At 34.6% G+C, this 27,302-nt stretch overlaps 1 protein-coding gene and 1 long non-coding RNA gene across 3 annotated transcripts in view; one reads left to right on the forward strand and one right to left on the reverse strand.

Annotated features, from left to right (window-relative positions):
• Window positions 1-3,952: 3,952 nt before the first annotated feature.
• Window positions 3,953-27,302, reverse strand: part of CEP85L (centrosomal protein 85 like) — a 146,918-nt gene continuing 123,568 nt past the window's right edge. For both annotated transcript variants that reach the window (XM_038526648.1, XM_038526649.1), the window contains exons 9-13: window positions 25,324-25,441; window positions 24,756-24,806; window positions 10,548-10,655; window positions 8,975-9,206; window positions 3,953-4,161 (exon numbers count right to left, since the gene is read on the reverse strand). In XM_038526648.1, the coding sequence (XP_038382576.1) occupies window positions 3,998-4,161; window positions 8,975-9,206; window positions 10,548-10,655; window positions 24,756-24,806; window positions 25,324-25,441 (673 nt within the window). In that variant the 3' untranslated portion in view covers window positions 3,953-3,997. The remainder of the gene's footprint in view (window positions 4,162-8,974; window positions 9,207-10,547; window positions 10,656-24,755; window positions 24,807-25,323; window positions 25,442-27,302) is intronic.
• On the forward strand, window positions 7,032-26,310 carry LOC111096081. The gene is made up of 3 exons (XR_005353822.1): window positions 7,032-7,184; window positions 21,611-21,754; window positions 25,354-26,310. It is a non-coding gene; the product is annotated as an uncharacterized LOC111096081 (long non-coding RNA).

The raw sequence follows: 27,302 nt of genomic DNA on the forward strand, positions 1-27,302 counted from the left end.
ACAAGGTGCAATAATCATCAACATTCTTATAACTCATGTAAAACAGAAATGAATGCTTACTGCAGGCAAAAAGGCACAAAAGGTTCTCTCTGTATGCAGCTGCAATAGTGTTGTTAATGACTTATTGATTTCAAACTACATTAATATACTCAGTACTTCTTTTAAATAAGAAAAGAATTTAAATATCCAAAAGCTTTCCCCCTTCATGATTAAATGTATATTATTATCACACAGCAATATACCACCATGGCATCTTGGGGTAAAGTTGGAAATTATACTCTTTATACCAAATAGGAAATCATTTTTCTTGTTTTGTGAACACTGAAAATTGTCAAAAATGGAAACAAAATGAATTAAGTGGCTCTGAGAGCTATAGCTACTGGCAGTTTCAAATGATAGTCTGAGTGAGCATGGTTATCAGAACTGCTTATTACTGTAATTACATATCTACAATGATAGAAATCTACATAAGAGAAGGCCAATAAATCAAACTAAAGGTGTAGCTGAGCTGAACTATGCTATGTAAAAATACAGTCCAAGTTCTTGGCTGCTAAGTTATTCAATGAACTATTACTGATATTGAAAGAATATTTTCTCAATAAAGTAGTTCCTTTAAAAATATCCTCTAAGAGATTTCTAGTAATGTCTTGAACTATGATAAAATGAATTTATAAGCTCATTAGTGAGTCAGAAATGTACAATATCCACTTTAGCAACTTTGCAGCCCTTGAGATTGTCTCTAATAAGCTACAGAAGTCTAATTCAGTTTAGTCAACTGTCATGACCGAAATAAATTTCACTAAAAAATAATATTATTAATATTAAATACTGAATCCCATTTCAAATATGAAAAAGGGCCACACTTCCTTAAAAAGAAATCCAGGCATGACTTACCTAGTCGCTACTTAAGCTTTTAAAATTAGAGGCCAGTGAAAATTTACTAACAGTTTAACTGAAGTCATCCTTTTCCAGACATCAAAAGAAAAGACAACTATCGTGCCTCTGATTCAGTTATATTTTATCTGCACAGGTAACTGGGTCTTTTATTGAGATACTGTTACTTTATATCCCTGCTTTAGTGTGACTGAGGCAGAATAAGCTCAACTTCAAAACCCAGAAGACCAGAAATAAATGTTAATACTGCATGAAATACTTTCTAAGGAGACAAGCATTTAATTCACAGAAGCATAATTAAAAAGTTTTCACATCTAAGGAAATTATCAAATAGATTTAACTTCAAATTTTAGGTAAATATTCATCTCAAACATATATCAGAATATTAACTTCTGAGAACATCCTAGTTCAAACTAGGATAAGACACTATATACTGTTTCTATTTTGCCCATCTTACTTGACCTAAAAGTAAAATCTTTGTTTTCAAAGAGATATCAATATTATTACATTCTAACACAAGAGGTTATCTTGGAAGAGGGGGTTTTTCTGAAAAATAAAATCAAAATTAAATGCTGACAAATGAAAATACTACTAGTTTAATTTCCCCAAAAATATTCCCTCCAAGACTGTCTACTTATTATCTAGTTCTCTTCACAAACTCCAGACTCCAAGAGATTATTTTGTAACTCAGGGTTATACTTAAAACTGTCACCTTTTATTTTCCTTTTTTATTTACGGGGAGGCACACATTTTTGAAACTTAAATACACCAGTAGTAGTTTGTCAATTTTCTAAGTCAAAACATTTTTACCTCAAGACATGTGAATTAAGTCAAATCCTGTAAGTTTTAGAAAACTTTTTTGAGAAATCAAATATTTTATCCTAAGCCAGAAAACAAAAATTTATCTACAGTAAGTCAAAGCAAAGAGCCAAAAGTTTGTTTAAAACAGTAACCATAAAACCCCAAAACATATACTGAAAACCTAGAAGATGTTAAGAACCTAGTGACCCAAATGAGTCCTTATTTATGTGCATTAGTACTATCATCTTAGGGTGCCTTTATATCCAAAACTGTGGAGCTTGAGGGATACGGGTTGGGGTTTCTATTCAGAGAGAATGGAAAAATGTAGTGTGCTGCACTGTGGCTTATCTCTTTCAGGTGCTATTATCTACTTAATGTAAAGGCCCATTTTTACAAGACAGAATTCTTTGCAATGGATTTTTGGTATAAATTTACCACTCCCTGATTGTCTTCAAACCACCAATATTAAAAAAACAAATGAACACATTAGAATGCCACATTCTTACCAGTGACTTTAGGGGGTATAGCTCAGTGGTAGAGCATTTGACTGCAGTGACTTTTCCTTATTAGGTTAAGTACTTGGAATGCAGAATCACTATAATGCACTGATTACTTAGAGCCCAGATCCTAAGAAGTAAGAGTAGGGAGGACTCAGGCACTGAATGAAAGGAAAGTGCGATGTCCTTACAATGTATTATAACTGACTGTTTTAACATAACCATAAAATAACTTACTGAGCACTGCGTATAAGCCAAATTCTGAACTGAATGCCTTCCTGGGTAGTTTCCTTGAAGTTTTTATTCCACATGTTTTAAATGCTGAAAATATTTAAGAAAAATCTTTTCTAGGAGCAGCCTTTATACCAGTATATAAGCCTGGCAAAAAAAAAATTGGACATGTGATCTGCTCTTGCCCAAAACAACAACATCCTGCTGAACTCACACCCTTTATTCCTACCTCTTATTTAGTCTTGACCAATATGGTTGCATCAAGAAAACAAACCTGTTTATAAAGAACAATGATTGCCATAACTAAGTATATTCAAAAGAATGTAATAAATGCTCTGAAGGCAATAAAATATATAGTTTTTCCCAAAATCCAACTAATACTCATTTAGAAATTTAAATAATTGTATGTCTACTTAAAAATCAGTTGCATTTCATAATGATATCCTATACTCCAGAAGAAGAACTAACCTGGTCGACTTTGTATTATATGAAAAACCCTGTTTTTAATGTATTTTACCTAATAAATGTAATTGAAATATCACCTGGTTTTGATTTTATGCTTGTGATAATTCAGATATAAAGAATACAGGTTGGCTTTTTCTTAAAGTACTTTTACCTTTAAAACATACAAAATTGTTAAAATGTAAACGTTTTGAGAATTGGATAAATAAACTATTGTTCCAGAGTGACTTTGTTAATCCTTCTTTATAACAATGGCCTCAGGAGGTTAGCATTATTTTTTTATGGCTTTGTATACATTGATACATGAAAGTGAAAAATTGGAAATAGTAAGGGATACGTTAAAATTAGTTCAAATTATGTTAAGTTGCCTTGTGATACATAAATTGCAATGCTAATGAAAAAGATTATCACGTCAAAATTCCATACCTCTAAGGCAACCCACAATCACTCTGGAAAAATAGCTGACCTATCTACAGTACTACAATCAACCCCACCCACAACCTCATCATCTCAGCGCAGTGGTTGTTCAAAATACAAATTGTCTTGCCAGCTGTACTACTATTCAAACACTTGCCTGCTGTTGGAACTCTTGTTCAGCCAGCCCTTGAAAACCCCAAAGTACAACACAAGCTTCTACATGAAAAAAAAAAAAGAAATATAAGAATAAACAGTGTGTGCCTTTCTTAGAAGCTTTGCTTTTGACCCTAGAGATCCTTATAATTTTGTGAATAAACACACATGCACACCAACGTGCACACACACACACACAAACAGATAAAAAGAAATTCTACCCCTTTATCTGAAGGGCACTCTTCACAGCTTGGTCCTACAATCAGTAGTTTGAGAAGACAGATTTTTTTTTCTTACTCACTTCATCACATTTTTCAAATAGTAATATGGTTTTTTGGCCTGATTAGGTAATAAGCCCCTTTGAAACCTCATCAAATCTCCTCTCTCCCCCAGTAAAACAAATCCACAGAAAAAAAAAATCCTATATGTAAGTGATATGTCACTTGCAACTTTCCATTATGGCTCCTAAAAAGAAATATGAAGAACTATAACACAGCAGCATTTAACAAATGGGTCATTATTGCTGTGGGACCAATAGTTGATCACTGGGTAATGCAGTTGTCTCCCATGTCCTGAGCATAGCGGTCTGATATTGTAGTCCTTAATTCATCGATGTCCCTCCGTAACTGGCATACATCTGACAATTTTTTAGTGAGTGTTTCTGGGCTATAATCATTCTCAGTCTCTTCAGCTGAACAGTTCATTGCTGTGGAAATAAAATATGGAGAATATTTCAGACTTTTTTGAACAAAAGCATTTTAAGATTTTTGACTTAATTATCATTAGAAATATAATGTGGTGTGCTGAATACCAGTCAGGTTCAGGTTTAAATGATGTATCATTCAATATTAAATAGATCTTATTTACTTGGTCCTTTTAAATTTTTGCTAATTAAATTGCATTAAATTCATACAGTAATAACACACATGTTCAACATGTTTAAAGGATGACAACATTTTAAAAGTTAGGAAAAAGCATGCTCTAATAGCTCTCTTCATTCCAACTTCATAAAAATACGAAAACACTTCTGTATTGAGTAGTGATAGCTTAAATTTTTATAGACTGCAAAATGGGTTTATTGGCATGAAAACATAAATTTCCAAAACATATGATAAGTGCGTGTGTGTGTATATGTATACATATATACTGAGTTGGAATGCTACAACCCTATGTAATTGAATTGGGCTGATGGCTAGTTGTCCAATGGCTGAATGAGTGAGAGTGAGGCCCTGAATCAGCTGGCTTTTAATTATTTATGTCAGTTCCTTTGTCAGCACGTCTCAACATAAAAGCAGATGGAGCCAGCAATTGTAAAATAAATCCTTCTTTATACTTTCACTGGCACTGGTAGCTTACAGAAGACTTAAGAGTCAGATTAACTTGTTAACAAACACTAAATGAACACCTGCCATGATCCAGGCACTATGCTAGATGCTAAGGCCATAAAAAAATGAGGTAGGTGGCTTATCCTTAATCATTTACATATACTTTCATAAACAGTAAGCACAATCAAGTATTGTAGGTGTCCTAACCCCATACACAGGCTATAGTGGCACAAGGAAGAGAACAACCAGCCTCAGTGGAGAGGGCTCAGCTTCAACTGGATAGGCCAAGGAAGCAGAATGAACAAAGGTACAAAAGCAGAAACCAAAGAATCTGAGCAGTAATCAGCTCTAAAATGGCAGAACACGAATTATAAAAGGAAAGTGCCAAGAAATAAGGCTAAAGAGGCAGGTGGGAACTACTCATCTCTATTGTAGGGGGCTGTAAGTATTAGGAAATCAGAATCACCATTAGGTTATATTACTCTGTAGCAATGTAAAAAATGGATTAGGGGGGGAAAGTAGGCAAGATGGCAAGATAGTTGACAAAGAGACCAGTCCAAATGAAGGACTCTGAAAGCTTGTTTTAAGGCAACAGTGCAATGTAGATGTAATGGAAAGAATGCTTCTTAAGAAGTGACTGGTAGAAATAAGTTGTATAGGGGTTAGGGACTAGGCATGAGGCATACCCAGATAAAGGAAAGAATAGGGTGGAAGATAAAAGCCTGGATTGGGGTGTTCAAGGTAGATGGTGGTGCTACTCACTGAGAGGAGGAACAGGTTTAGGGAGAGAAGAAAGGTAGGTTCTCTTTTGGATACAGTGAGTCTATGATGCCTATGGAATAGCTGGTTCTTATATGAGGTAAGTATAATCAAGAGTCCAGGAAGGACATTCTAGGCATGGTAAGAGATGCATAGGTCAAAGCTACTGCACTAACAGAAAACAAAAGGACATGGGTAAGATTACTGAGAGAAAATATATACAAAGAGAAACAAAAGCATCCAAATTGTTGAGGAATAAGTAAAACTTTCACTATCTGTAGATGACACTATTTGCAGAAAACCCTAAAGACTACCAAAGAACTGATAAATGAATTCTGTAAAGTCATAGGATACAAAATTATAGATATATAAAGAAATCTATTGCATTTCCATACACTAATAGTGAAGGAGCAGAAAGAAAAATGAACAATCCCATTTACAATGGCACCACAAGAACACAATACCTAGGAATATATTTAACCAAGGAGGTCAAAGACCTGTACACCCTAAACTATAAAACACAGATGAAAGAAACTGAAGATGACACCAACAAATGGAAAAATACATCAAGCTCATGGACTGGAAGAGCTAATATCGTTAAAATGTCTGAACTACCTAAAGCAATCTACAGATTTAATGTAATCCCTGTCTAAATACCAACATTTTCCACAAATGACATAAAACAATCCTAAAATTTGTATGGAACCACAAAAGACCCCAAATAGCCAAAAACAATCTTGAGGAAGAACAACAAAGGTGGAAGTATCACAATCCCAGATTTCAAGATATATTACAAAGCTGTAGTAATCAAAACAGTATGGTACTGGCACCAAAACAGAACCACAGATCAATAGAACAAAGAGCCCAGAAAAAAATTTATGCTTATATGGTTAATTAATCTTTGACAATGGGAGCAAAAATATACAATGAGGAGAAGACAATCACTTCAATAAATGGAGTTGGGAAGATTGGACAGCTACATGCAGAAGCATAAAACTGGACTGCTTTCTTAGACCATACACAAAAGTAAACTCAAAATGGGTTAAAGACCTACATGTGAGACCTGAAATCATAAAACTCCTGGAAGAAAACATAGCCAGTAATTTCTTTGACATCGGCCATAGAAACATTTTTAAGTGTCTTCTCAGGCAAAGGAAACAAAAGCAAAATCAAACTATTGGGATTATACCAAAATGAAAAGCTTTTGCACAGCAAAACAAAAACCATCAATAAAACAAAAAGATAATCTACAGGATGGAAGAAGATATTCGCAAATGATATACTGGATAAGGGGTTAATATCCAAAATATATGAAGAACTTACACAACTCGATACCAATAAAACCCCTCCAAATAATCCAGTTTTAGAAAAGAAACAAACAAAAAAACAACAATAAAAGATTTCTGGGACACACCACTATTTAAATGGCAGAGAATTCCACAGAAGACTGAGACTAAGCAGTCATAAAGGCAGAAGCAGAACCTAGAGAACAAAGCCATGGAAACCATGGGAGCAGAGCATTTTAAAAAAGAACGGTGAGGTGAACAGCGTCAATGGACAATGGATGAGTGACGCATTCAAAATAATCCACTGGTTTCTGACCAATTAGCTAGCTGGTCAAATTTTCACAGTACCAAAATAGAAGGTAAGGATTATGGGGTTAAACTTTACAGACTGGAAGAGGTGTACACTAGAAGGCAAATGTGATAAAATTCTTGAATCAACTTTTTATTCACATTTGGATAGCTGTCTTAATTTAATTACTGGAAAAGGTGACAAGTACTATACAGGAAAATACAAATGTAGAAGCTTACAAAATAACTGAAGGGGTGACCACCTCTAAAATGGTGAAAAGAATGAGTCTTTTGTGTGTGCGCTTTTGCTTTCTGCTCCAGATCACTATTAACTAAACTGCCCCATGACCTGCCAAACCTCTCCACCTCTAAGATTCAAGCCAACCACCAGATACTCCATGTAGCCTTCACAGCCCTTCCCATTTATTTAATTTTCCCCTGGGGCTCCCAGTTCCTCTTCCACATCTCAGTTATAATACTTATCACAATGCTCTAGTAATGTAGTTTATGTGTGGGCCACAGGCTGTGTTCAATTGTTCAATTGCATTATTGGTACTATAGTATACCTTAGTACCTGGACTATATAAAGCATTTATTTAATAATTACTCATTAAGTCAATATACTTTAAAGTGTTTTTAACATATCCACCACACATATGTGTATACACACCTATGAAGTGGAAGGGAAAATTCTGCTGACATCTCTGAGCACAGTTACATGTTTCATTTAATAAGGGATAGACTTTCATCGAAAGTATTATCTGGTTTGCCAAAATAACTATCATGAGGGTACAGTTTTTTTGATGAAATTGTAAATAAAACTAGTCTCCACTCAAGTCATATATTAACCATATTATTAGGCAATTACTCAACACAACATGGTAGATGCATAAGCCTTTTGGTCTTACTCCATAACTCCTTACTTATGTGCAATTCTTCTGTATTAAAGAGACCAACATGTCAATATTATAGTAATTTAGAACCACATACAGAGGGACTCCTGGGTGGCTCAGTGGTTGAGCACCTGCCTTCAGGCCAGGGCACGATCCTGGAGTCCTGGATTGAGTCCTGCATCGGGCTCCCTGCATGGAGCCTACTTCTCCTCCCTCTGCGTATGTCTCTGCCTCTCTGTCTCTCATGAATTAAAAAAATCAAAACAAAACAAAAAAACACATACAGAGATGCGTGTTTCTGCAAAAGCAGCACAAAGGGGACATTAGGGTATTCCTGTGGCAGCTCTTACAGCTGTATGTGGAGGAACATGGAATTGAGGAACAATGAGGGTGTCATATTGAAAAGGACAAGGGCAGAATGTATAAGCATGACAAGAGCAAGAGATCTATAGGCCACAGAAACTAGCTCTTGTGACATACTGATACTTATATTAAACAACTGCCACAAAACATACACTGCATAGGAAAGCAAATGAGTATTTTCTTTCAACTATTTTACCAGGAGACAGATGGCTGGATCATTAACTTACACAATTACCACATGAAAGCCGATAGAATCATTCTTTTTAAAAGAGTAATCAGGCAATCATATCTAACTACCACTCCAGTCACATATTAATAGAGTCAGCACAGCTCATCGATGTAGGTAGATCTGTAGGCATTCGGCCAAGTGGCAGTCTGTATCAAATATGACCCTGTTTACTTCTCTAAGTATAATGACGTAAGTTCTAGCAATGAAGTAATAATAAGTATTCACATACCTACAGATTTATTCAGAAATTTATAAATCTAAGGAAAGAAAAGAGATAAAAACAAATAGGGAAAAGGCAGTAAGAGGTTCCTGATTCATGGAGACAGGTTTCTAATTGCTAAGCAAATACAGTAAGGACAAAGCACCAGCTACTTACATCTGATTCCCAGTAATAATGAAAGATTAGGCTCTTTGCCCTGAGCACGCTGATTGAGAATACTACACAATGCCTTCAAGTCAAACAAACAATAGGACATTTCCTTGAACAGTTGATCAATCACACTCAAATCAGACAGTGGCCATTTGGTAAGTACTGTCTGCTGTCTGGATTGGTCTGCTTCCTGGCCCTGATCCAAGAAAGAGCAGGTCTCTTCTGTTTGCCTTTGGTTCTGCAATGAATAAAGAAAACAAAAATCAGGTTGTTAGAGAAAAGGTACTCAAAAGCCATGCAAGTTAACATTTTCTCCCATTTATAAACAAAATAGCGGAGTCATATTACATACACATTAACCAAATTTAACTGCATACCCACGGTAGGGAAAAAAGCATACTTTAAAATAGTGGAAATGATTCAATGATTCCTCTGTGTCATCTCATGCCCTATGGTAAATGTGAAAGAGCCAACAAATCCATCATTACTTACTGTCAGTAGCAACAGTGATTTAGTTATTGTGAAAGTATCTGTTGCATATTGAGGAAAGGGTATATATGTTAATGTTGATAGGAATCAAAATTTTCAGCATAAGTGAAAAAGAAATACAAGTATAAAATCAAAGAAAGAAAACAAAATCCTAACAGTTCTGAATTGTGAAATTTGAATTGGAAGTATCAATATGAACTCCAAGTTTCTTACACTCATAAAAAGCTACTTTCACCTCATCCCCCAAACTGTCACCATCTACTTCTCTTTCTGAAAATTGCTAGGTTATAAGAAATAGGGGGGGTAGAGTACAAGATAAATGACACCATGAGAAAGCAAACAGACAAATCTAGAAGGCCTGACAATCTATAAGTCTGTGAGACAACAGGGCCAGGTTTGTCAACAAGTCACTAACATAGAAAAAGGGAGAAACTTTATAAGACAAAATGAAATGCAACTCATGGTCTTTGATTAAATGCTGGTTTCAACTGTCATTATAAAAGCATCTGGGAAAGAGTACTGAGGAATATTATTCTTACTGGGTTTGACAATGGTGGTATGGTTCTATGGGAAATGTCCCTAATTTTTAGAAATGCATTCTCGGGTATTTAGAGACAAAATGTCATGATGAGAGTTCAAAAAAACGAAAACAAAAACAAAAACGAACAAGTATCTTTTGTATAACATGTTCTTACATGCAAGCCAAATATGCCATCTTGTAATTAAGTGAAACAAGTGTGATCTGTTCCAATGGTGAAGCATCAACATTGCACCTTCCTTAAGATTTTCAAAGGTAATTTTATTTATATTCAATTTATGTTTTATTGAATTACTTTGGGACCAAATCTCTATATAATATTTGACTGTGTTGCAGTTCAGTCTGTGAAATGATTTTGAGACATAAGAAAAATAAAAGTTTGCCTTTTGATTATAATTGTGTAAGAAATCTAATGGATTTAATTAATGGGCACATCAAAATCAAGTCTTCAACTAAAAAATGTTCTATGAATATATACAAAATAAGGATCTACTTTAAATTAAATAAGTACTAAATCATTCTTTGAAAGCAATTTGAATTTTTTCTACTCACATCAAGCAATGTTTTTGTTAATCTCTGTAGGTTTCTTTCTTTCTTTTCCAGCTCTTCCATCATCTTTTGAGTAGTTGATTTTTCTTTAGAAAGTTTCCCTTGCATAGACTAGAATAAATAGAATTGGAAAACAATGCATGTTGTTAATGCTAAAAGCAAAATGCAGTTAGGTAGGTAACCAGGAAGATGGGTTCTGTATACTTTAGATCTGTCCTTCCTGCCCTTTGGAAGATGAAGCCTTCACCTTTAAATCAACTCATATTGTTCTAGAGTGGATGCAGGAAAGGGAAAAACAAGAATCACTTTTCCCATGAAAGTTTCTAATCTGGGTAAAACATGTTAAACAGAAGCAGTTGCCTTTTAAATTTATGTAACAAATAGTTCTTATTTTACTAATTTTTTGCTTATGCATTCGGAGTATATTAGCAAATCTATACCTCTCCTTTTTTTCTTTATGGTTAATAAGACACAACATAGTAAGACCATAAGACCATCCCCATTTTCTTTTATTTGAAACACAGTTAAACATACTTTTCTCAGTGTATGGTATTCCAAGCAGTAGTTATGTTGAATTCAGGCCAAAGATTTATTATGAGACTTTAATAAATGAATTTCTTAACTGTTAAAAAATTACAAATTATCCAGAACAAGATATTATTGTAAGAAAATCCTAAGTGCACCAAAGCAGTTAAAATATATAGGATATTTTAAGAGTACTTGGGTCATTTCAGCTCAAAAGTCTGGTTTTCAGCTACATCCAAAGAAAAACTGGTCATAAACTGTAGTTATCAGTGATTTCTAGATATTTCAATCAACATTTTTTTCCTTTTGTGAAACCACAAGATCAATAAACATATGACAAGACATTTATTTCTCCCTCAGGACTGTATTTATTTAGTCTCAATTCTGAAAGTACTTCAGAATGCTATCTAAATAGCACACAATACACTAGGAAGGTTTTTCTCCCCCTCACATTATCTCTTGCTTGAATAAGAGAAGATAGCTGAGACCATGGGTTGAGATAAGGCTGTAAATAAAAAAGCAGTTTTCTCAGTAACAGATATTCAGTCTTGTAGCTCCTGGATTTGTTTGCTAAACTCTATAAAAAAAAAAACTTTACATTTAATAACTTACAAGTTGGATATAAATGAATTAAGCTCTACAAGTATATTTCCTTCCAGGGAATACTTTATATTCCATAAAGTGTAATCTCATAGCACAAAGTCACACGGGCTTTCTGAGTATATTTCTGGATTCTGAAATTCTTTTTTAACTGAATGTGAATGAATCAAAACCTATTTGACTAAAGGATATATGGGGGTTTATTTATCTAGTTGAAGATCTATGTGTACTAGCATAACATGATTATTTGACTGGAATCCAAAATTCATCCTTAATTCTCTTAAGATTTGTGACTGTTTATTAGAACTGTAGAAGAAAGGAATCACAGATAAACTACTCTAAATCTAACATTTTAACAATGAAAACTAACCCCAAGAGAAGTATTTCACAATGCTGTAATATAATTCTTTAGAAAATTCTACTGTTCTATATTTTACCAAACCAGAGTCATACTGAGTGTGACTAATAATTAGCTAGCAAATGTTCACATATAAGACTAAATTTAAATCAGTGAAGAAACAGGCAATTTTCTCCATCAGAATAAATCAGACATGTTTGGCAGTAGTGCTGTTTGTCATAAGAAAAAAATTTAATTTGGCATTTGGGAAATATATCGAGCTTAAGATGTTATGTTGGTTGGGTACAAGAGTACTTATGAAATAGTCCTTTAAATAGGTGAAGGAGTTCATGGGTAAGTTTATCCTAAAAGTACCACATGCTATACAATTTCTAGAATAAATATGAAAGTATGAGTACCATAGGTGTCTGACACAACATTCCACCTAAAAGATTATTTTATTATAAATTGTATGAAAAAGCATATGTGTAAAGTTTAAGGAAAAAAGAGAAAGAAAAATTTCAAAGCTTAGAATGGGATTACTAAAATTAAAAATTTAATTTTCAAATGTCCACAATAGCTTTTAAATTTCCAGTTAATAATCATGTTTTTTAAAAATTCCACTAACCTAGAGATTCATCACAATCATTCTTGAAGTTAAAAAATGGTTTTAAAAACATTTGATGCTTTGATCTAAGTATCTAGAAATTGCTCTTTTGCCCTATATAGAAAGTAGCTCACATGAAAGACAGATGTGCCTTAGCCAACAATTATATACTTCACAAACCCAATTTAAGAGAAAATATTTTGATTAAAAACTTACATTAACTTATTTTACTATATAAACACACACAACTCCCCATACATGCACATGCATGTGCTCATGCATACACACACCATCCAAGATTTTCATAAAAATATCCTTTCATGTAATTATTCATCAAGCAAAAATTAGAGCCAAGGACAGTCTGTGCACTGGAAGATGCATCAGTGAAAAAAAGTCAAAACTGCTGGCCCTTTCATAACCTTTATCGGGAGGTAAAAGATCAAAGAAATATAACAGATATGTAATTTACACAGTGTTGTATATTAGAATGTGACTAGCTCTTTGGAGAACAAGTAGAGCATTGTAAGGGAGAGGAGGCTGAGATCTCAAATAGGGTAGAGTATAGGCTCATGGAAAGAGGTGACATTTGAGCAATGGCTTGAAGGAGGTGAAAGATTCTATCTCATAAGATATCTACAAAGTGTTTCAGTCAATGCAAAGGTTCTGAGGCAGATGGTGTCTTCTGTGTTTGAGAAAAAGCAAGAGAGCCAGGGTGGCAGAAAATAGTAAAAGATGAAGTCAGAGAAGGCGGGCGGTATAGAGAACAGATTGTGGAAGGCCTCATGAGCCAGTGTAAAAACTTTTGATTTTGACTTTAGAAAAAACAAGGAAGCAGTGAAAGGTTCTGAGAAGAGACGTGATCTGGTTTTGTCTGCTAGGTCAGGCTGATGAGAACAGACCACAGGCAAGTAAGGGTGGCAGCAAGCAGAAATCATCCATAGAAATAATGAAGATGGGATGGACCAGGGTAGAAACACAACAGAAGTCAGGAGAAGTCAGATGCCAAATACATTTTGAAGGTAGTAAGATTTGTTCAAAAATGTGAGGTAGAAGAGGAGTCAAGGATAAGCCTAACACTTCTGGACTGAGCAAATGGAAGGAGAGAGTTGTCATTAATAAAGAAGGAAAACGGGAGGATAGAGCAGATTTTACTATTTTCTATTTGGAGAGGATAAGAAATTAAATTTGGACATATTATGTCTGATATGTCAAGTGGTGTTGTTGAGTAGGCAGCTGGATATACAAGTTGTAAGGTCGGGAGAATTACGAGCTGGAAGAATAGGGAGTAGTGAGCACATACATTATATGTAAAACCAGAAGACTGCATAAGATCACTAGGACAAATTGGTAGAGAATTCTAAGGAAAAAACAACCCCCCTTTTTTGACATATGGTTTTTTGAAAACATTTTACATGTCTTAAACTTAAATATCACAAATGAACTTAAACTTATCCCCTAAATTATAAGACAGAAGAATTTCTAATAAGGTATTTTGTCTAACTTTTATATACAAGACTACTAACCTGACTGTATCTTTATTATAATAGGATTTGTGCAACAGGTGTTAAATTTATTGTGTCTACTTAAATAAATCAAACAAGGGAACAATAAGAAAAAATATTAAAAAGAAAGTTGATTTTTTTTGGCTAAAATTTTATTGTACATACTTCAATGATCTAGAAATAAGGTAAGTCAATCACTTTGAATTTATTACTGAGAACAGTTAAAGGTTTCATACTGTTATGATTCTATTAATATAAATACACTATTCTTGAAACAGTATATGTAACTTTAATAAAAGGTAAGATACTAGTGGTACTAGCATTAGAAATTGCAATCAAGAACTTGCATACTTAACAGGTAAGGTAATAGTGGCATCTAGAAAGCATTAACAATGGGGGAATACACTGTTTTGTGGTGGAGGGGGGAAGAGATTCTTTAAATGAAATTTAGTGAAATTTTTAAAAATTTCCAGGTAACTAATTTTTAAAAAGTAGTTAAAGTTCATCTCCTACATGAGGCCACACCTTTAAGACTGGGAGGGGGGGGTGTTATCTAATGCATAGAAACAAACACAGAGAGTGAACAAAAGTTAAGAAATAGAGGAATGTGTTCTAAAAGAAATAGTCTCAAAAAAAAAAAAAAAAAAGACCTTAATGAAAGAGACAAGTGAGTTCAAATTATCAGTCATAATGATGCTCACCAAGGTCAGCAAAACAATGTATGAACAAAGTGAGAATTTCAACAAATAGAAAATATAAGAAAGTGCCAAGTAGAAATCACAGAGCTGCAGAGTATATAATAAATGAACTGAAAAATATAATAGATAGGTTCTATAGCAGACTAGGTGAAGCAGAAGAAAGGATCAGTGAACTCAAAGACCGGGCAGATTTCATTCAATCAGAGCAGCAAAAAGTAAAAGAATGAAGATGGCTAAAAGGACTAAAGGACAATACCAAGAATAAATCAATATTTGCATTATAGGGGTCCCAGAAGGAGAAGAGCAAGAAAGGGGCAGAAAACTTATCTGAAGAAACAATGGCTGAAATTTTCCCTAATGTGGGGAAGGTAGCAGACGTGAAGATCTGGGATACCAAGAGTTTCAAATACAATTAACTCAACGAGACCCAATGGAATAATACGAAGCAATACAAAAGGAAGAAATCTTACAATGTGCAACACTGTGGATGGACCCTGAGGGCATTATGCTAAGTGAGACAGAGAAAGGCTAATACCACGTGATCTCACTTACCCGCGAAATAAAAAAAACAAACACAAAACCAAAAACCCCTCAGAGACAACAGAGAATATATTAGTGGTTGCTGGAGGTGGGTGGGTGGTGGAGGGATGGATGAGTGAAGGGGGTCAAAAGGTATAAACTTCCAGTTATAAAATAAGCCCTGGGGATGTACTATCCAGCATGGTGTCTAGAGTTCAATACTGTATCGCGTATCTGAAAATTCCTAAAAGAGTAGATCTTAAAAGTTCACAAGAAAAAAAGCTGTAACTGTGTAGCGATGGATATAAACTAGACTTATTGTGACCATTTCACAATATATAAAATATCAAATCATTAGGTCATACACTGGAACCCCATTTCATCAATTATATCTCAATAAAAAATAAGTTAACAGGTAAAAACAAATATATAGAGTTAATGGTAATAGTGTAAGATTTTGTAATTAGATAAAACAAGGTTCTGTGTCTGCATCTTACAATCTTACATGCTGTGTAACCATGGGTATGTTATTCAACCTTTCAGGGGTTCCAAATTCATCAGAAAGAATTTCCAACTTTGTAAAGTATTGTGAAAATTATGCAGTGTGCAATGCAGACATTTGCAGTGTGCGCCTATTCACAAATCCCATGAGTCATAAGTAGTCATACCTGCAAGAATTTTGCACCTCTTGGGGCACAGCTCACTGGACTGGGCTCAGTGAACCCTAGACCAAACCTGAGGAACTGGGACCCAAAGTCTGAGTTTCTCTCTGCATGCCTGCCTGGAAATGAACTATAGAGCTTAGGGGCTATGGGGCAGCTATACTCTGCCATGTGAAATAAAGATTAAAGGAAGTCGGTCTGCAGAGAACAGAATGAAACACTGCAATGAGAGAAGCAACAAAGCCTCTTCTTTTTTTTTTTAAGCTTCTTCCTTCTTGAAGCCAGGTTTTATACCCACTCATTAGTTCTACAGTATCTCTGCATTCTTATAACACAGTAGATCCTACTATTTTTGCTTAGGCTAAAAAAAGCCTAAATGACTTTTACCTGGTACAAAATATTAAATATCTTACAATTTTGTCAACTGTACTTCAATAAAGCTAGGAAAAGGGACATCTGGATGGCTCAGCGGTTGAGCGTCTGCCTTAGGCTCAGGGCGTGATCCAAGGGTATGGAGATAGAGTTCCACATCGGGCTCCCTGCAGGGAGCCTGCTTCTCCCTCTGCCTATGTCTCTGTCTCTTTTTCTGTGTCTCTCATGAATAAATAAAATCTTCAAAAAAAAAAAGCTGGAAATATATTAAGAGCCCATTCCAAATTCAGCATTGTGGGCAAAGGTTTTTGGTCTGTTTTGTTCACTAGTTATCCCCCCAAACAGTTCCTGGCCCATGGTAGAAACTCAGTTAATGATTACTGAATGTAAAAGTAACTAAAACCTAATTTAGTTTTTAAGTAAAAGATTAAGTTCATTCATTCAAAAATAGTTACTGGGCATCTTTTATACACAAAGCACTGTGCTAAGTGCTGGACTGGAGCCTAGTGCAGTACAAAACTCTTAAATGTATCAGAAAACAAAACCAGGCATTTTATTTAATCAAAAGGAGCTAATAATACTACCATTCTGTAGAGTGTAATGTACTAAAAAATTTCACTTTGGAGACAATATTTCCAAATTCTACTTCTAGGCAACAGAATACAAAGTGCTTTCCATAAGACTAGTTTTCTGACATGCTTCCGTTTAAGTACCTTTCACCCTGGGAGAAGACACTTAAAAACAAATCTTTCCCCTAAGGCTTATACAAGGAAGAAATCAGACTACCACTCCTCTGATGCATTTTTGCCTCTCGGGATTTTTCACTTTGAAGCAGCTAGAAGCAATGCCAAGGGCACAAACTCTGAGGTCAGACATAAATTAGAATCTGAGCTGAGACCTTAGGCACCTCTTTTTAACTCTTGGCTACTTCATATATAAAAAGACACTATCCTACCTTGTAAGCTTACTATTGAGATTTAGAAATAATATTATCAGAAAGCACAGCTCCTGTAACATGTAATATCATCATCAACAGCATCATCAGTAATACCTCTGCACTTAACAGGAGCTCCATTTCTCACTTTAGCCGAAGTGTGGAGAAATATTAAATCCCTTTTCCTCCTTTCTGCATATTAATAAAAAGAATTTCAAAATATCTGTAAAAACTAAGATTAAAAAATAATATGTAAACACCATAAAAATTGCTATTTTTTATGTTTCTGTTTGTAATAATCTGAAACACTGTACAGCATAAATTCCTTTACATTAACTATCACCTTACTACCTGATACAATTTTAAAAACAAATCTGCCTGAGAATTCTGTCTCCAGCAAGACAGCATGAGGAGCCTCTCAGACTCACTCCTTAGTGAAAATTATAGAAGAGCACATTTAAAGTTTCCATAAATGGTCCTAAGAGTAAATAGAAAATGAATAAACATCTATTCAAGAAAATCTACTAAAAGTAAGAACAGCAAAGTATTTGAAACAAAATCCACTCCATCTTTACACTCTCATAGCTCAGTAAGATGAAGATTCCACTTCACACTGGGACAACCAATAACACAGGGCTCCCTCTCCCCCCAGCTCCCAGTTGTAAAGCTATCTTCCCAGGAAGGGCAGGACACCAGCATTTTTCATCCTGCCCTCAGCTACCCTGCACCTGAGTCTATGTTTCAGGCAAGGACAGCCAAAAGATGGAGCCCCCTTCTACCTAGGCCCCTTCGTGGGATGGAGGCTTTACCTTGGGTACAGCACGACAGAGACTACTGGGGACCTGACAGCCCTTGCCTTGGCTTCTGTGGTAGGGGTTCCACATGGGGAGAAGCAAGCCAAGATCTAGAGCCACTGGCCACTCTCCTTCCACTGAATGTTTACTTTCCAGAGAGTCACTCAGGAGTCTGAGACTGTTCCTACCTGCACTGACCTGGCTCAAAGATTTTGCCCCGGGAGAAGCAAGTCACAGAACAGAAGCTCTAGATGTCTCTCTAAAGGAACTGAATTCATCTGCAATAGACTGAAGTTCAAGCCTTATGGTACTCTCAAAAGCAATAGAGGTCTATCAAAAGACCATCAACATTTTTCACAGAGCTGGAACAAACAATCCTAAAATTGGTATGGAACCAGAAAGACCCCGAATAGCCAAAGCAATGTGGAAAAAGAAAGCCAAATCTGGTGGTATCCCAGGTCCGGACTTCAAGCTCTATTACAGAGCTGTAATCATCAAGACAGTGTGGCACCAGCACGAAAACAGACACAAAGATCAACGGAACAGAATAGAGAATCCAGAAATGGACCCTCAACTCTATGGTCAACTAATCTTTGACAAAGCAGGAAAGAATATCTAAAGGAAGAAAGTCTCTTTAACAAATAGTACTGGGAAAATTGGACAGCTACATGTAGAGGAATGAAACTGGACCACTTTCTTACATCATATACAAAAATAAAATCAAAATGGATGAAAGACCTAAATGTAAGACAGGAATCCATCAAAATCCTAGAGAACACAGGCAGCAACCTCGACTTCAGCTGCAGCAACTTCTTGCTAGACATGTCTCCAATGGCAAGAGAAACAAAAGCAAAAATGAACCACTGGGACTTCACAAGATAAAAAGCTTTTGCACAGCAAAGGAAACAGTGGACAAAACCCAAAGGCAATCGACAGAATGGGAGAAGATATCTGCAAATCTCTCATCAGATAAAGGGCTATCCAAAATCTATTAAAAACTTATCAAATTTAAAACCCAAAGAACAAATAATCTACTCAAGAAATGGGCAGAAGACATGAATAGAGATTTCTCCAAAGACATACAAATGGCCAACAGACACATGAAAAGATGGTCAGCATCACTTGGCATCAAGGAAATGCAAATCAAAACCACAATGAGATACCACCTCACATCAGTCAAAGTGGCTAAAATAACAAGACAGGAAACAACAAACGTTGGTGAGGATGCAGAGAAAGGGGAGCCCTCTTACACTGCTGGTGGGAATGCAAGCTGGTGCAGCCACTCTGGAAAACAGTATGGAGGTTCCTCAAAAAGTTGAAAATAGAACTACCCTAAAACCCAGCAATTGCACTACTAGGGATTTACTCCAAAGATACAAATGTAGTGATCCGAAGGGGTACCTGCAACCCAATGCTTATAGCAGCAATGTCCAAAATAGCCAAACTATGGAAAGGGCCCAGATGTCCACCAACAGATGAATGGATAGAAAAGATGTGGTAAATATATAGAGAGAGATATAGATAGACAGTGGAGTACTACCTCAGCCATCAAAATGAATAAAATATTGCCATTTGCAATGTGGATGAAACTAGAGGATATTATGCTAAGAGAAATAAGTCACACAGAGAAAGTTATAATGGGATTGCATATGTGGAACTTAAGAAACAAAACAGAGGATCATAGGGAAGAGAAGAAAAAATAAACCAAGATGAAATCAGAGGGAGACAAACTATAAGAAACTCTTAATCACAGGAAACAAAATGAAGGTTTCTGGAGAGGAGGGGATTGGGAGGATGGGGTAACTAGGTGATGGACATTAAGGAGGGCACATGATATAATGAACATGGGGCATTATATAAGACTGATGGCTTCTCTACCTCTGGAACTAACATATGTTAATTAAATTGAATTTAAATAAAAATTTTAAATAAATGTATACTTTATAAAAAAAAAGTAAAACAGTAGAGGTTGTGAAAAAAGCAGTCATGAAGAAAGTTAGATTCATTGAAGGTACAGGCTAAACTACTGGCTGGCTAGATTCCTAGAAAGAAAAAGTGAAAGAGATTCCCAAGAAAAGTACTCTTGGGAACTGGAAAAAAAAAATCTTAAATATTAACCTAAGGAGTTTTTCCTTCAGAGAAACCACAACACATCAGTCTGTGAAGCAGTTTATACCACAGGGCATCATTGAAAGCAACAGATTAATCAGCTGGCAATTAATGGAGCTGTTGGTGTGGTCAAGAAAACAGTCACAAAAGACCACATACTACATTTATATGAGATGTCTAGAATAGGCAAATGTGTAGAGACAAGAAGTAGATTAGTAATTGCTTACAGATGGGGGAGAGAACAGGTTTTAAGGAAGTGCTATAGCTAAAGGGTAAGGGGTTTATGAGGTGATAAAAAGGTTCCAGAACTGACTGTGGTCTTAGTTCCATTTATCTGAGCATACTAAAACTTACTGAATCGTACACTTTTAAATGGGTAAATTGCAGGGTATGTGAATTATATCTCAATAAAGCTGTTATTTAAAAATCAGCACAATGTAAAACAATTTAAATATATTATGAATTCATCCAGGTTTCTCAGAAGTATCCCTTTCCCCTTTTTTTCTCTTTAATCTTTAAGTCTTCCCAGTCAATTCCCACTTTTGGTGAATAAGCCCCCTGAGGACATGACACTTCCTAATGGCTCCAGAATGAGGATACTTCCAGGCTAAGGATGAACTGCGTGGACAAATTGTTTAAATCAATTTATTTAGGTTAAAGAAAAGTTAAATTTTACTTATAAGACATTCTGCTGGCTTATGTTTCATTTTCCCACTATTCTACTGAGAAAACCTGCTGGATGAAGGCTTTAAGAGACACTTGATCAAAATTGGAATCAAATCTTAAAACACTCTTGGAGTATTATAAATAGAATAGATTGCTAAGTTTTGAGATAGAAAGTCTCAAATCATGTCTTTAAAAGCGAACAGTCTTAGTGACATTTCAGCATCATTGTGTATTTTATGACATTATGATCATTTGCTGATGTCAACTTATAAAAGCCATTTAAATGCAAAAGTTCTTTCAATAAGGAAACAATTTTAATATGTTAGGGAAAGTGAGTGCACCTAATAAACTTTTTTACTCTGTATCTCCTCTGTCAAAAGCTTATAATGGTTACATACAATGATAACAGCTCACTGGAAACAGCATTAGGTAGCTGAAATATGCATTTAAGAAATAAATAGGAAGGAAGGCAATGCAAATGAAGAACTCATTCACATTCTGATTGAAGTCACATTTATGTAAATGATGGGAAATATTCTATAGCAAAATGTCTTTTTATATTATATGTTGACAGAAGAAAAACCTGTAGAAGCAGCAGCTAGTTTAGCTATACTGGTTTCATAAATGTAAACAAAGGCATTATTTCTAAAGGATCAATGAACAAACAAATTATTCATGCCAGTTAATAATATCATCTTGTCAGGTGAACAAAATAGTAGATAAATCTGTTTTTTTTTTTAGCACTGAACTCAATTTCAAAATCAGTGTATACTTTTACATGAAGTACTACTTTTCTATATTCAACAACAAATAGAACATAACAAGTAGAAGACTCTTCAACTTTCAAAGTTGTAAACCAACAAATCTGCCCCTGACCTAAATTGGGTATGTATTGATTTGACTTCTGTTTACAAGGGTAGTAAACCACAGGTATTTTAAATATAGCATTTTCACTCTGGAACAATGCCTTATTTTTATCTCCTATAAATTGGACATGGCAAGGGATTGTTTTACTTATGCCATAAAATTTAAACTAGGAATAATAACCTCCTTATACCCAGGGCAACGCAATACTCCAAAAGTCAACCAAATGAACTTTGGACAAATCTGGTCTTCTCAATAGTTTGCAGGCACATAAAGAAGCAGTGATAATTCTAATAATACTATGTTTGTTCTGTTAAACTTTCTAAAATGGAACAACTTTCTGGTACTGTAGAGGAGCAAAGAACATGCAAACTGGAATAGCAGTGAAATTTTAATAAATTCGATACTTTTGTACTGATATCTAAAATCATTCTTTTCATGTGACAAAGAGTGGAAAGCTCTCTGCTATCACTCATTATAAGGTATTTTGTGTTGTTTTGGCTATGCAAAGGAATTTGAACCTACAACACATAGAAAGGCCATCATAATCTGTATAGTTGAGGAAGGCTGGCCATTCCTTATGAAAAAACTAGGTACTTTAAATAATTAGCAATTGAAGGGAACTGCTCTATTATGTGCATCAACTTGATATTAAGCCCATTAACTATAGTACAAAGCAACAAGAATGCTTTTCAACCCAAAGTGTTCTCTTTAGGATTCTCTGTGGTTTCCAATGCTAGGGAAATAATTAGTATCCGCTTTTTTTAGAATAGGCAATATTTTCAGATGTTTACAGAGTACTCATATTTCATATTCTTCACAAATGACCAAATAAAAAATCTAGCTTTTTAAATTGTGAAAGGCCAGAAAAATAAAAGGTTTTAACAATGAACATTAAGCAAAAAATTTTCTTATTTTAGGCATATTTGTCTCCATCCATAATTTTCTATTCAAATAATATCTTGATAAATATACCTAAGTTGGCCAGTTATCAACATTTGCTATCTGCTGTTAGCAAACTATATACTAGATGTATACTTAGATAGATGGGTCAGAATGACTTAAGAGACCCATTGCTTCAAAACATAAGACAATAGCATTAATGATTTTAATTTGAAATTTTAATTTGAAATGTCTACTCAAGCATTTTAAGATCAAAGAATAGAATGGCATATAAATTACATATTCTTGTACATATTTATCTATGGTCATGACATATTCAAGTGTGACTAAAAGACATGGTTGGTGTGTAAGAGTAAATTGTATTAAGATGCCACCATAAATAAGAAAAGAGCACATATCAATTAATACAGACAGTATGTGATAAATTAATACTACCTTACAAGTCTTATCCACCCAAAATTTCAGTGCCAAAGGAAAATACTGATTGTCCTTAATTTGGATTGAGATTAACTTTTATTTGAATGATTTTTTCAGAAAATGTTACCAAGTGAAATATAAATTCCTTTTATTATGGTCTATAATAAATCAGTTAATAATGGCTGAGGGAACTTAACCATTTTGTGATTCAAATGGCTTGTAGAACAACTGAAGTTACGTCTACAGGACTACAGATTACAGAGTATAATCTGTGTGAAACAATATAGCAGACCCACACACTTGCTGAACTGGTCTAGTGTTTAATTAAAATGATAAATCACTTAATATGGCCAAAAGACAAAGTGAAGACTGTCTATAATTCTGACACTTAAGCTATTTATCTTTTTATTTTTTACTTCCATTATTAAGAAGTAAAGAAATAGAAGGTATAAAAATAAAATTATTCAGCAAAATATGTCCAATGGCTTTCCATCATACACAGAATAAAATACAAAGACATCTACCCCTATGTGATCTAGCCCTGGGCTACTTTCCATCATCACCTTTCACCACTCTACTTCACAATCCTGCACTTTAGACTGGTAGTCTTCTTGCTGGTCTTGAGTACACCAGGCACCTTCAGGGCATTGGTGGCTCTCTCTGCCTAGAATGCGCTTCCCTTGGTTATCTTCATCCAGATCTCTGTTCAAATGTTACTTTTTCAGGAAGAACTTCATGACCACTGTATCTAATGCAGCACTGTCATTGCTCTCTAGCCTACTTTTTAAATAGTCTGTATTATTCTTTGACATTTTATTTTCATTTTGTACATCTCACCCCACTAGAATGGCTAAAGACTTGCTTTGTTCACTGATGAATTCCCAGTGCCAAAAATAGTGCCTGGCACACATGCAGATGCTCAGTAAGTATCTGGCAAATTAATAAAAAAATGAAAACACATTTAATCCACAAATTGTGGTTGTGCATTTATGAGTCAGACACTCTAAGTTCTAGATATGCATATGATCTACCATAGTCTCTCCTCTTAAGAGACTAAGCAGGAAATAAAACACAAATATGTAAAAAAAAAAAAAAAAACCACAAATATGTAAACAGCATATTATACTTGGATAATATACAAAGAATAACATATATAGAATAATTAGGAGGAAGAGAAGTGTTGGCTAGTCACAATGGACTAAAAACAGTTCACTGTCTTTAATAGTAGATCACTGATGACCTTAACCAAATGTGTTCTCAGTAGTAGACTACATCTAGTTAAAAACAAGCTAAGTAAAGAAAAGAGTATTCTTCAAGATTTTTTGAAAAATTTTTAAAGATTTTATTTATTCATGAGACATGAGAGAGAGAGGCAGAGACATAAGCAGAGGGAGAAGCAGAATCCTCACAGGGAGCCTGATGTGGGACTCGATCCCTGAACCTGGGATCATGCCCTGAACCAAAGGCAGAAGCTCAACTGCTAAACCACCCAGGCATCCCTTTTTTGAAACACTGATCTACCAAATAGCATTTTCATTCTAAAAAAGTGAAAGATTAGTATTAAAGAATTTGTAACTTCACATCAAGTGCTATTAATCTTTTCATATAAATACATATATGCTTTGGTATTGTTTAGGTTATATAGCTATTAAGAGTAAGTCAGCATACAGCTAAATTAAAATATGCACAAAACATTCCTTACCTGAATTTCTAAAATCATTCTTTCAATCTCATCTTGTTGGCTGTCTATTATCTAAAACACAGGAAATATATCAGTGTGAATCAAAATTTTTTCCATTGCTTTTTAAAAGTACCAATATTTCAAGAAAACAAAAGTATAGAAAATAATAAATTTATGTTTTAAAAATCAGAGTGGTTTTTTTTGTTTTGTTTTGTTACAAAAGTATTCATACCAAGTATCCTTTAAATAGACATATGACTTGGCTCACATATACATAAACTGCAAAAGTCTTCCTCTAGTTTTGGGCAAAACTCTATGCAATTTATAAAAATAACTTTGAAGCAGACATTGAATAATTTAGGAAAGAAAAGATAGCCTTTTGTTTTGCTAAGAAGTAATATAATTTCCTTAGTTTGGCTTTTACAGAAATTTAAATTATTTAAATTTACTTAAATTGTCATTTTCTTTTCAAATAAAAAGATTAAAGCTATTAGCAAAAATATAAAATAATAGCTACAACTTACGTATCTATACACACATATCCAACATAATACAGATTTCACATTTATCATCAAAGACATGAACTGACCTTACTAGCATTCTCATTTTGTTCTCTCAGGTTATCATTTTCATTCTGAAGCTGTTTTGCATCTAACATGGGAAGGCGTATTCCATCTTCAAGGCATCTTTCTACTTTTTGCTGCAAGCTGTAGGTTTTAGAAAGACAATTACATAAAGAAAATCCACTCTGTATGCTGATTCTGGTAGATAACTTCAACATGAATGAAGTCTCCTCTTAGGGTCGGTAATATTTTTTAATCAAGCAAAAATCAAGACCTACAGCCTATATATGAATATGCCTGAGTACCTATATTTCATACAAGTAAGAAATATAATGAAGCTGATCAACTTTTCAGAAATGGCAGATTTGAGATCAGAATCAATAATTCTTAGTGTGTGACTAATTCATTAGGCCCTAATGAAGTTCCTCATGACCCTAATCTGAGCTCTGCAATCTAAATCCTGTTTCTTTCCCTCTCTCCCAAAAGCAAAGTTCCTTGATTACAATTACTGTGTTAGGGGGCCTAAGAATATGGAAACATGTCTTTTACCTTCATTTTGAGCTCAGCAAAAGTCTGTTTATAAGGATAGCTGTAGAATTACATTTCTCCTTTATTAGTAAGAGCAGCCATCTATTTACTAGTTGGCCTAATAGTTTCACATGCTATTCATGGCACAGAGTTGTGGGCAGAAGAAGAAACAACAAAAGGAAGCCCTTCTGGTACATTAAGAATAGTCATGGTTTTCTTAAAAGGAACTACACCATTAACAGTAACAACCAAAATCAAAACAGAAAGACACCTAGGAAGAGTTCTACTCGAGCTTATAATCATATTCAAGAGCTGTAGAATACTAAAAGAAACAGATTTTTTTATAGTTTGAGGTTTGTTATTTCCATTATTTTTCTTCCAAGTATTATGGCTTTCCTGTGCTTTCTCTCTCTTCAAAAAAATAAAAATAAAAAATATAAAAAAAAAAAGAAGTCAAAGAAAAGCCATATCTAAATTCTGGATAAGAACGGATAGCCTTACATGGTACAATAAGGGATTCCAGTATGTTAATAAATAAAACTTCTCACCGGAGAAGTTTTTTATGTATTATGAATGCAGTGTACTGCTTTGTAATATATTTTTACTTGTCATAAAAGTATTTGCTTTTTCAGTCTAAAAGTGAAAAATACATTATTTCTATTTCAGAATAAGTTTTTTTCCTTCAATTCAGTGTCAAGACACTACTGTGTAGTAAATAAAATTCCAAGAGAAATTAATTACATTAAAACCATTAAAATCTTTTTGAAAAAAATAATGAACCAGCTATGAGAACAATGTACTCTGTCATGAAAAACTACCAAACAAGTCTTCTTTCATGTACACACTCTTATTTATGAAGCATGCTCACTTAAAAAAATAATAAATCTCTTGAGTAGCAAAGGTACCACTATTGTATTACTAGGGACCCCATCCACATATTTTACTTACATTTTCAATTCTAATGGAAAACATATTATCTGCTTTTTAAAAAAATTTTATGTATTTATTCATGAGACACACGGGGGCTGGGGGGGGGGGGGGCAGAGATACAGGCAGAGGGAGAAGCAGGCTCCATGCAGGGAGCCCAAAGTGGGACTCGATCCTGGGATTGCAGAATCATGCCCTGGGCTGAAGGCAGGCACTAAACCACTGAGCCACCCAGGGATCCCCTATTATTTGCTTTTTAAAAAGCTGAAGTTCATATATACTTATATAACTTACATAAGCAGTTATATATAAAATATATATAAAAGCATAAGTTCATATATATATGTATATAAAAGCAGTTAACTTAGAAATATTATATAGGCACAGATAAATGTAATGATCTAATTCATAGTCACATATACATCTGAAGTTCTTCTGGAACCAAGGAAAACTTTATCATATGGCTGAGGAAACTGAAATAACACCCCAATCTACACAGACAAGTGACACCAGAACCACACAAGTACAGAATAATCACAGAAAGACCTCC

This window comes from Canis lupus, chromosome 1 (assembly GCF_011100685.1).
Source record: "Canis lupus familiaris isolate Mischka breed German Shepherd chromosome 1, alternate assembly UU_Cfam_GSD_1.0, whole genome shotgun sequence".
Classification (NCBI taxonomy): domain Eukaryota; kingdom Metazoa; phylum Chordata; class Mammalia; order Carnivora; family Canidae; genus Canis; species Canis lupus.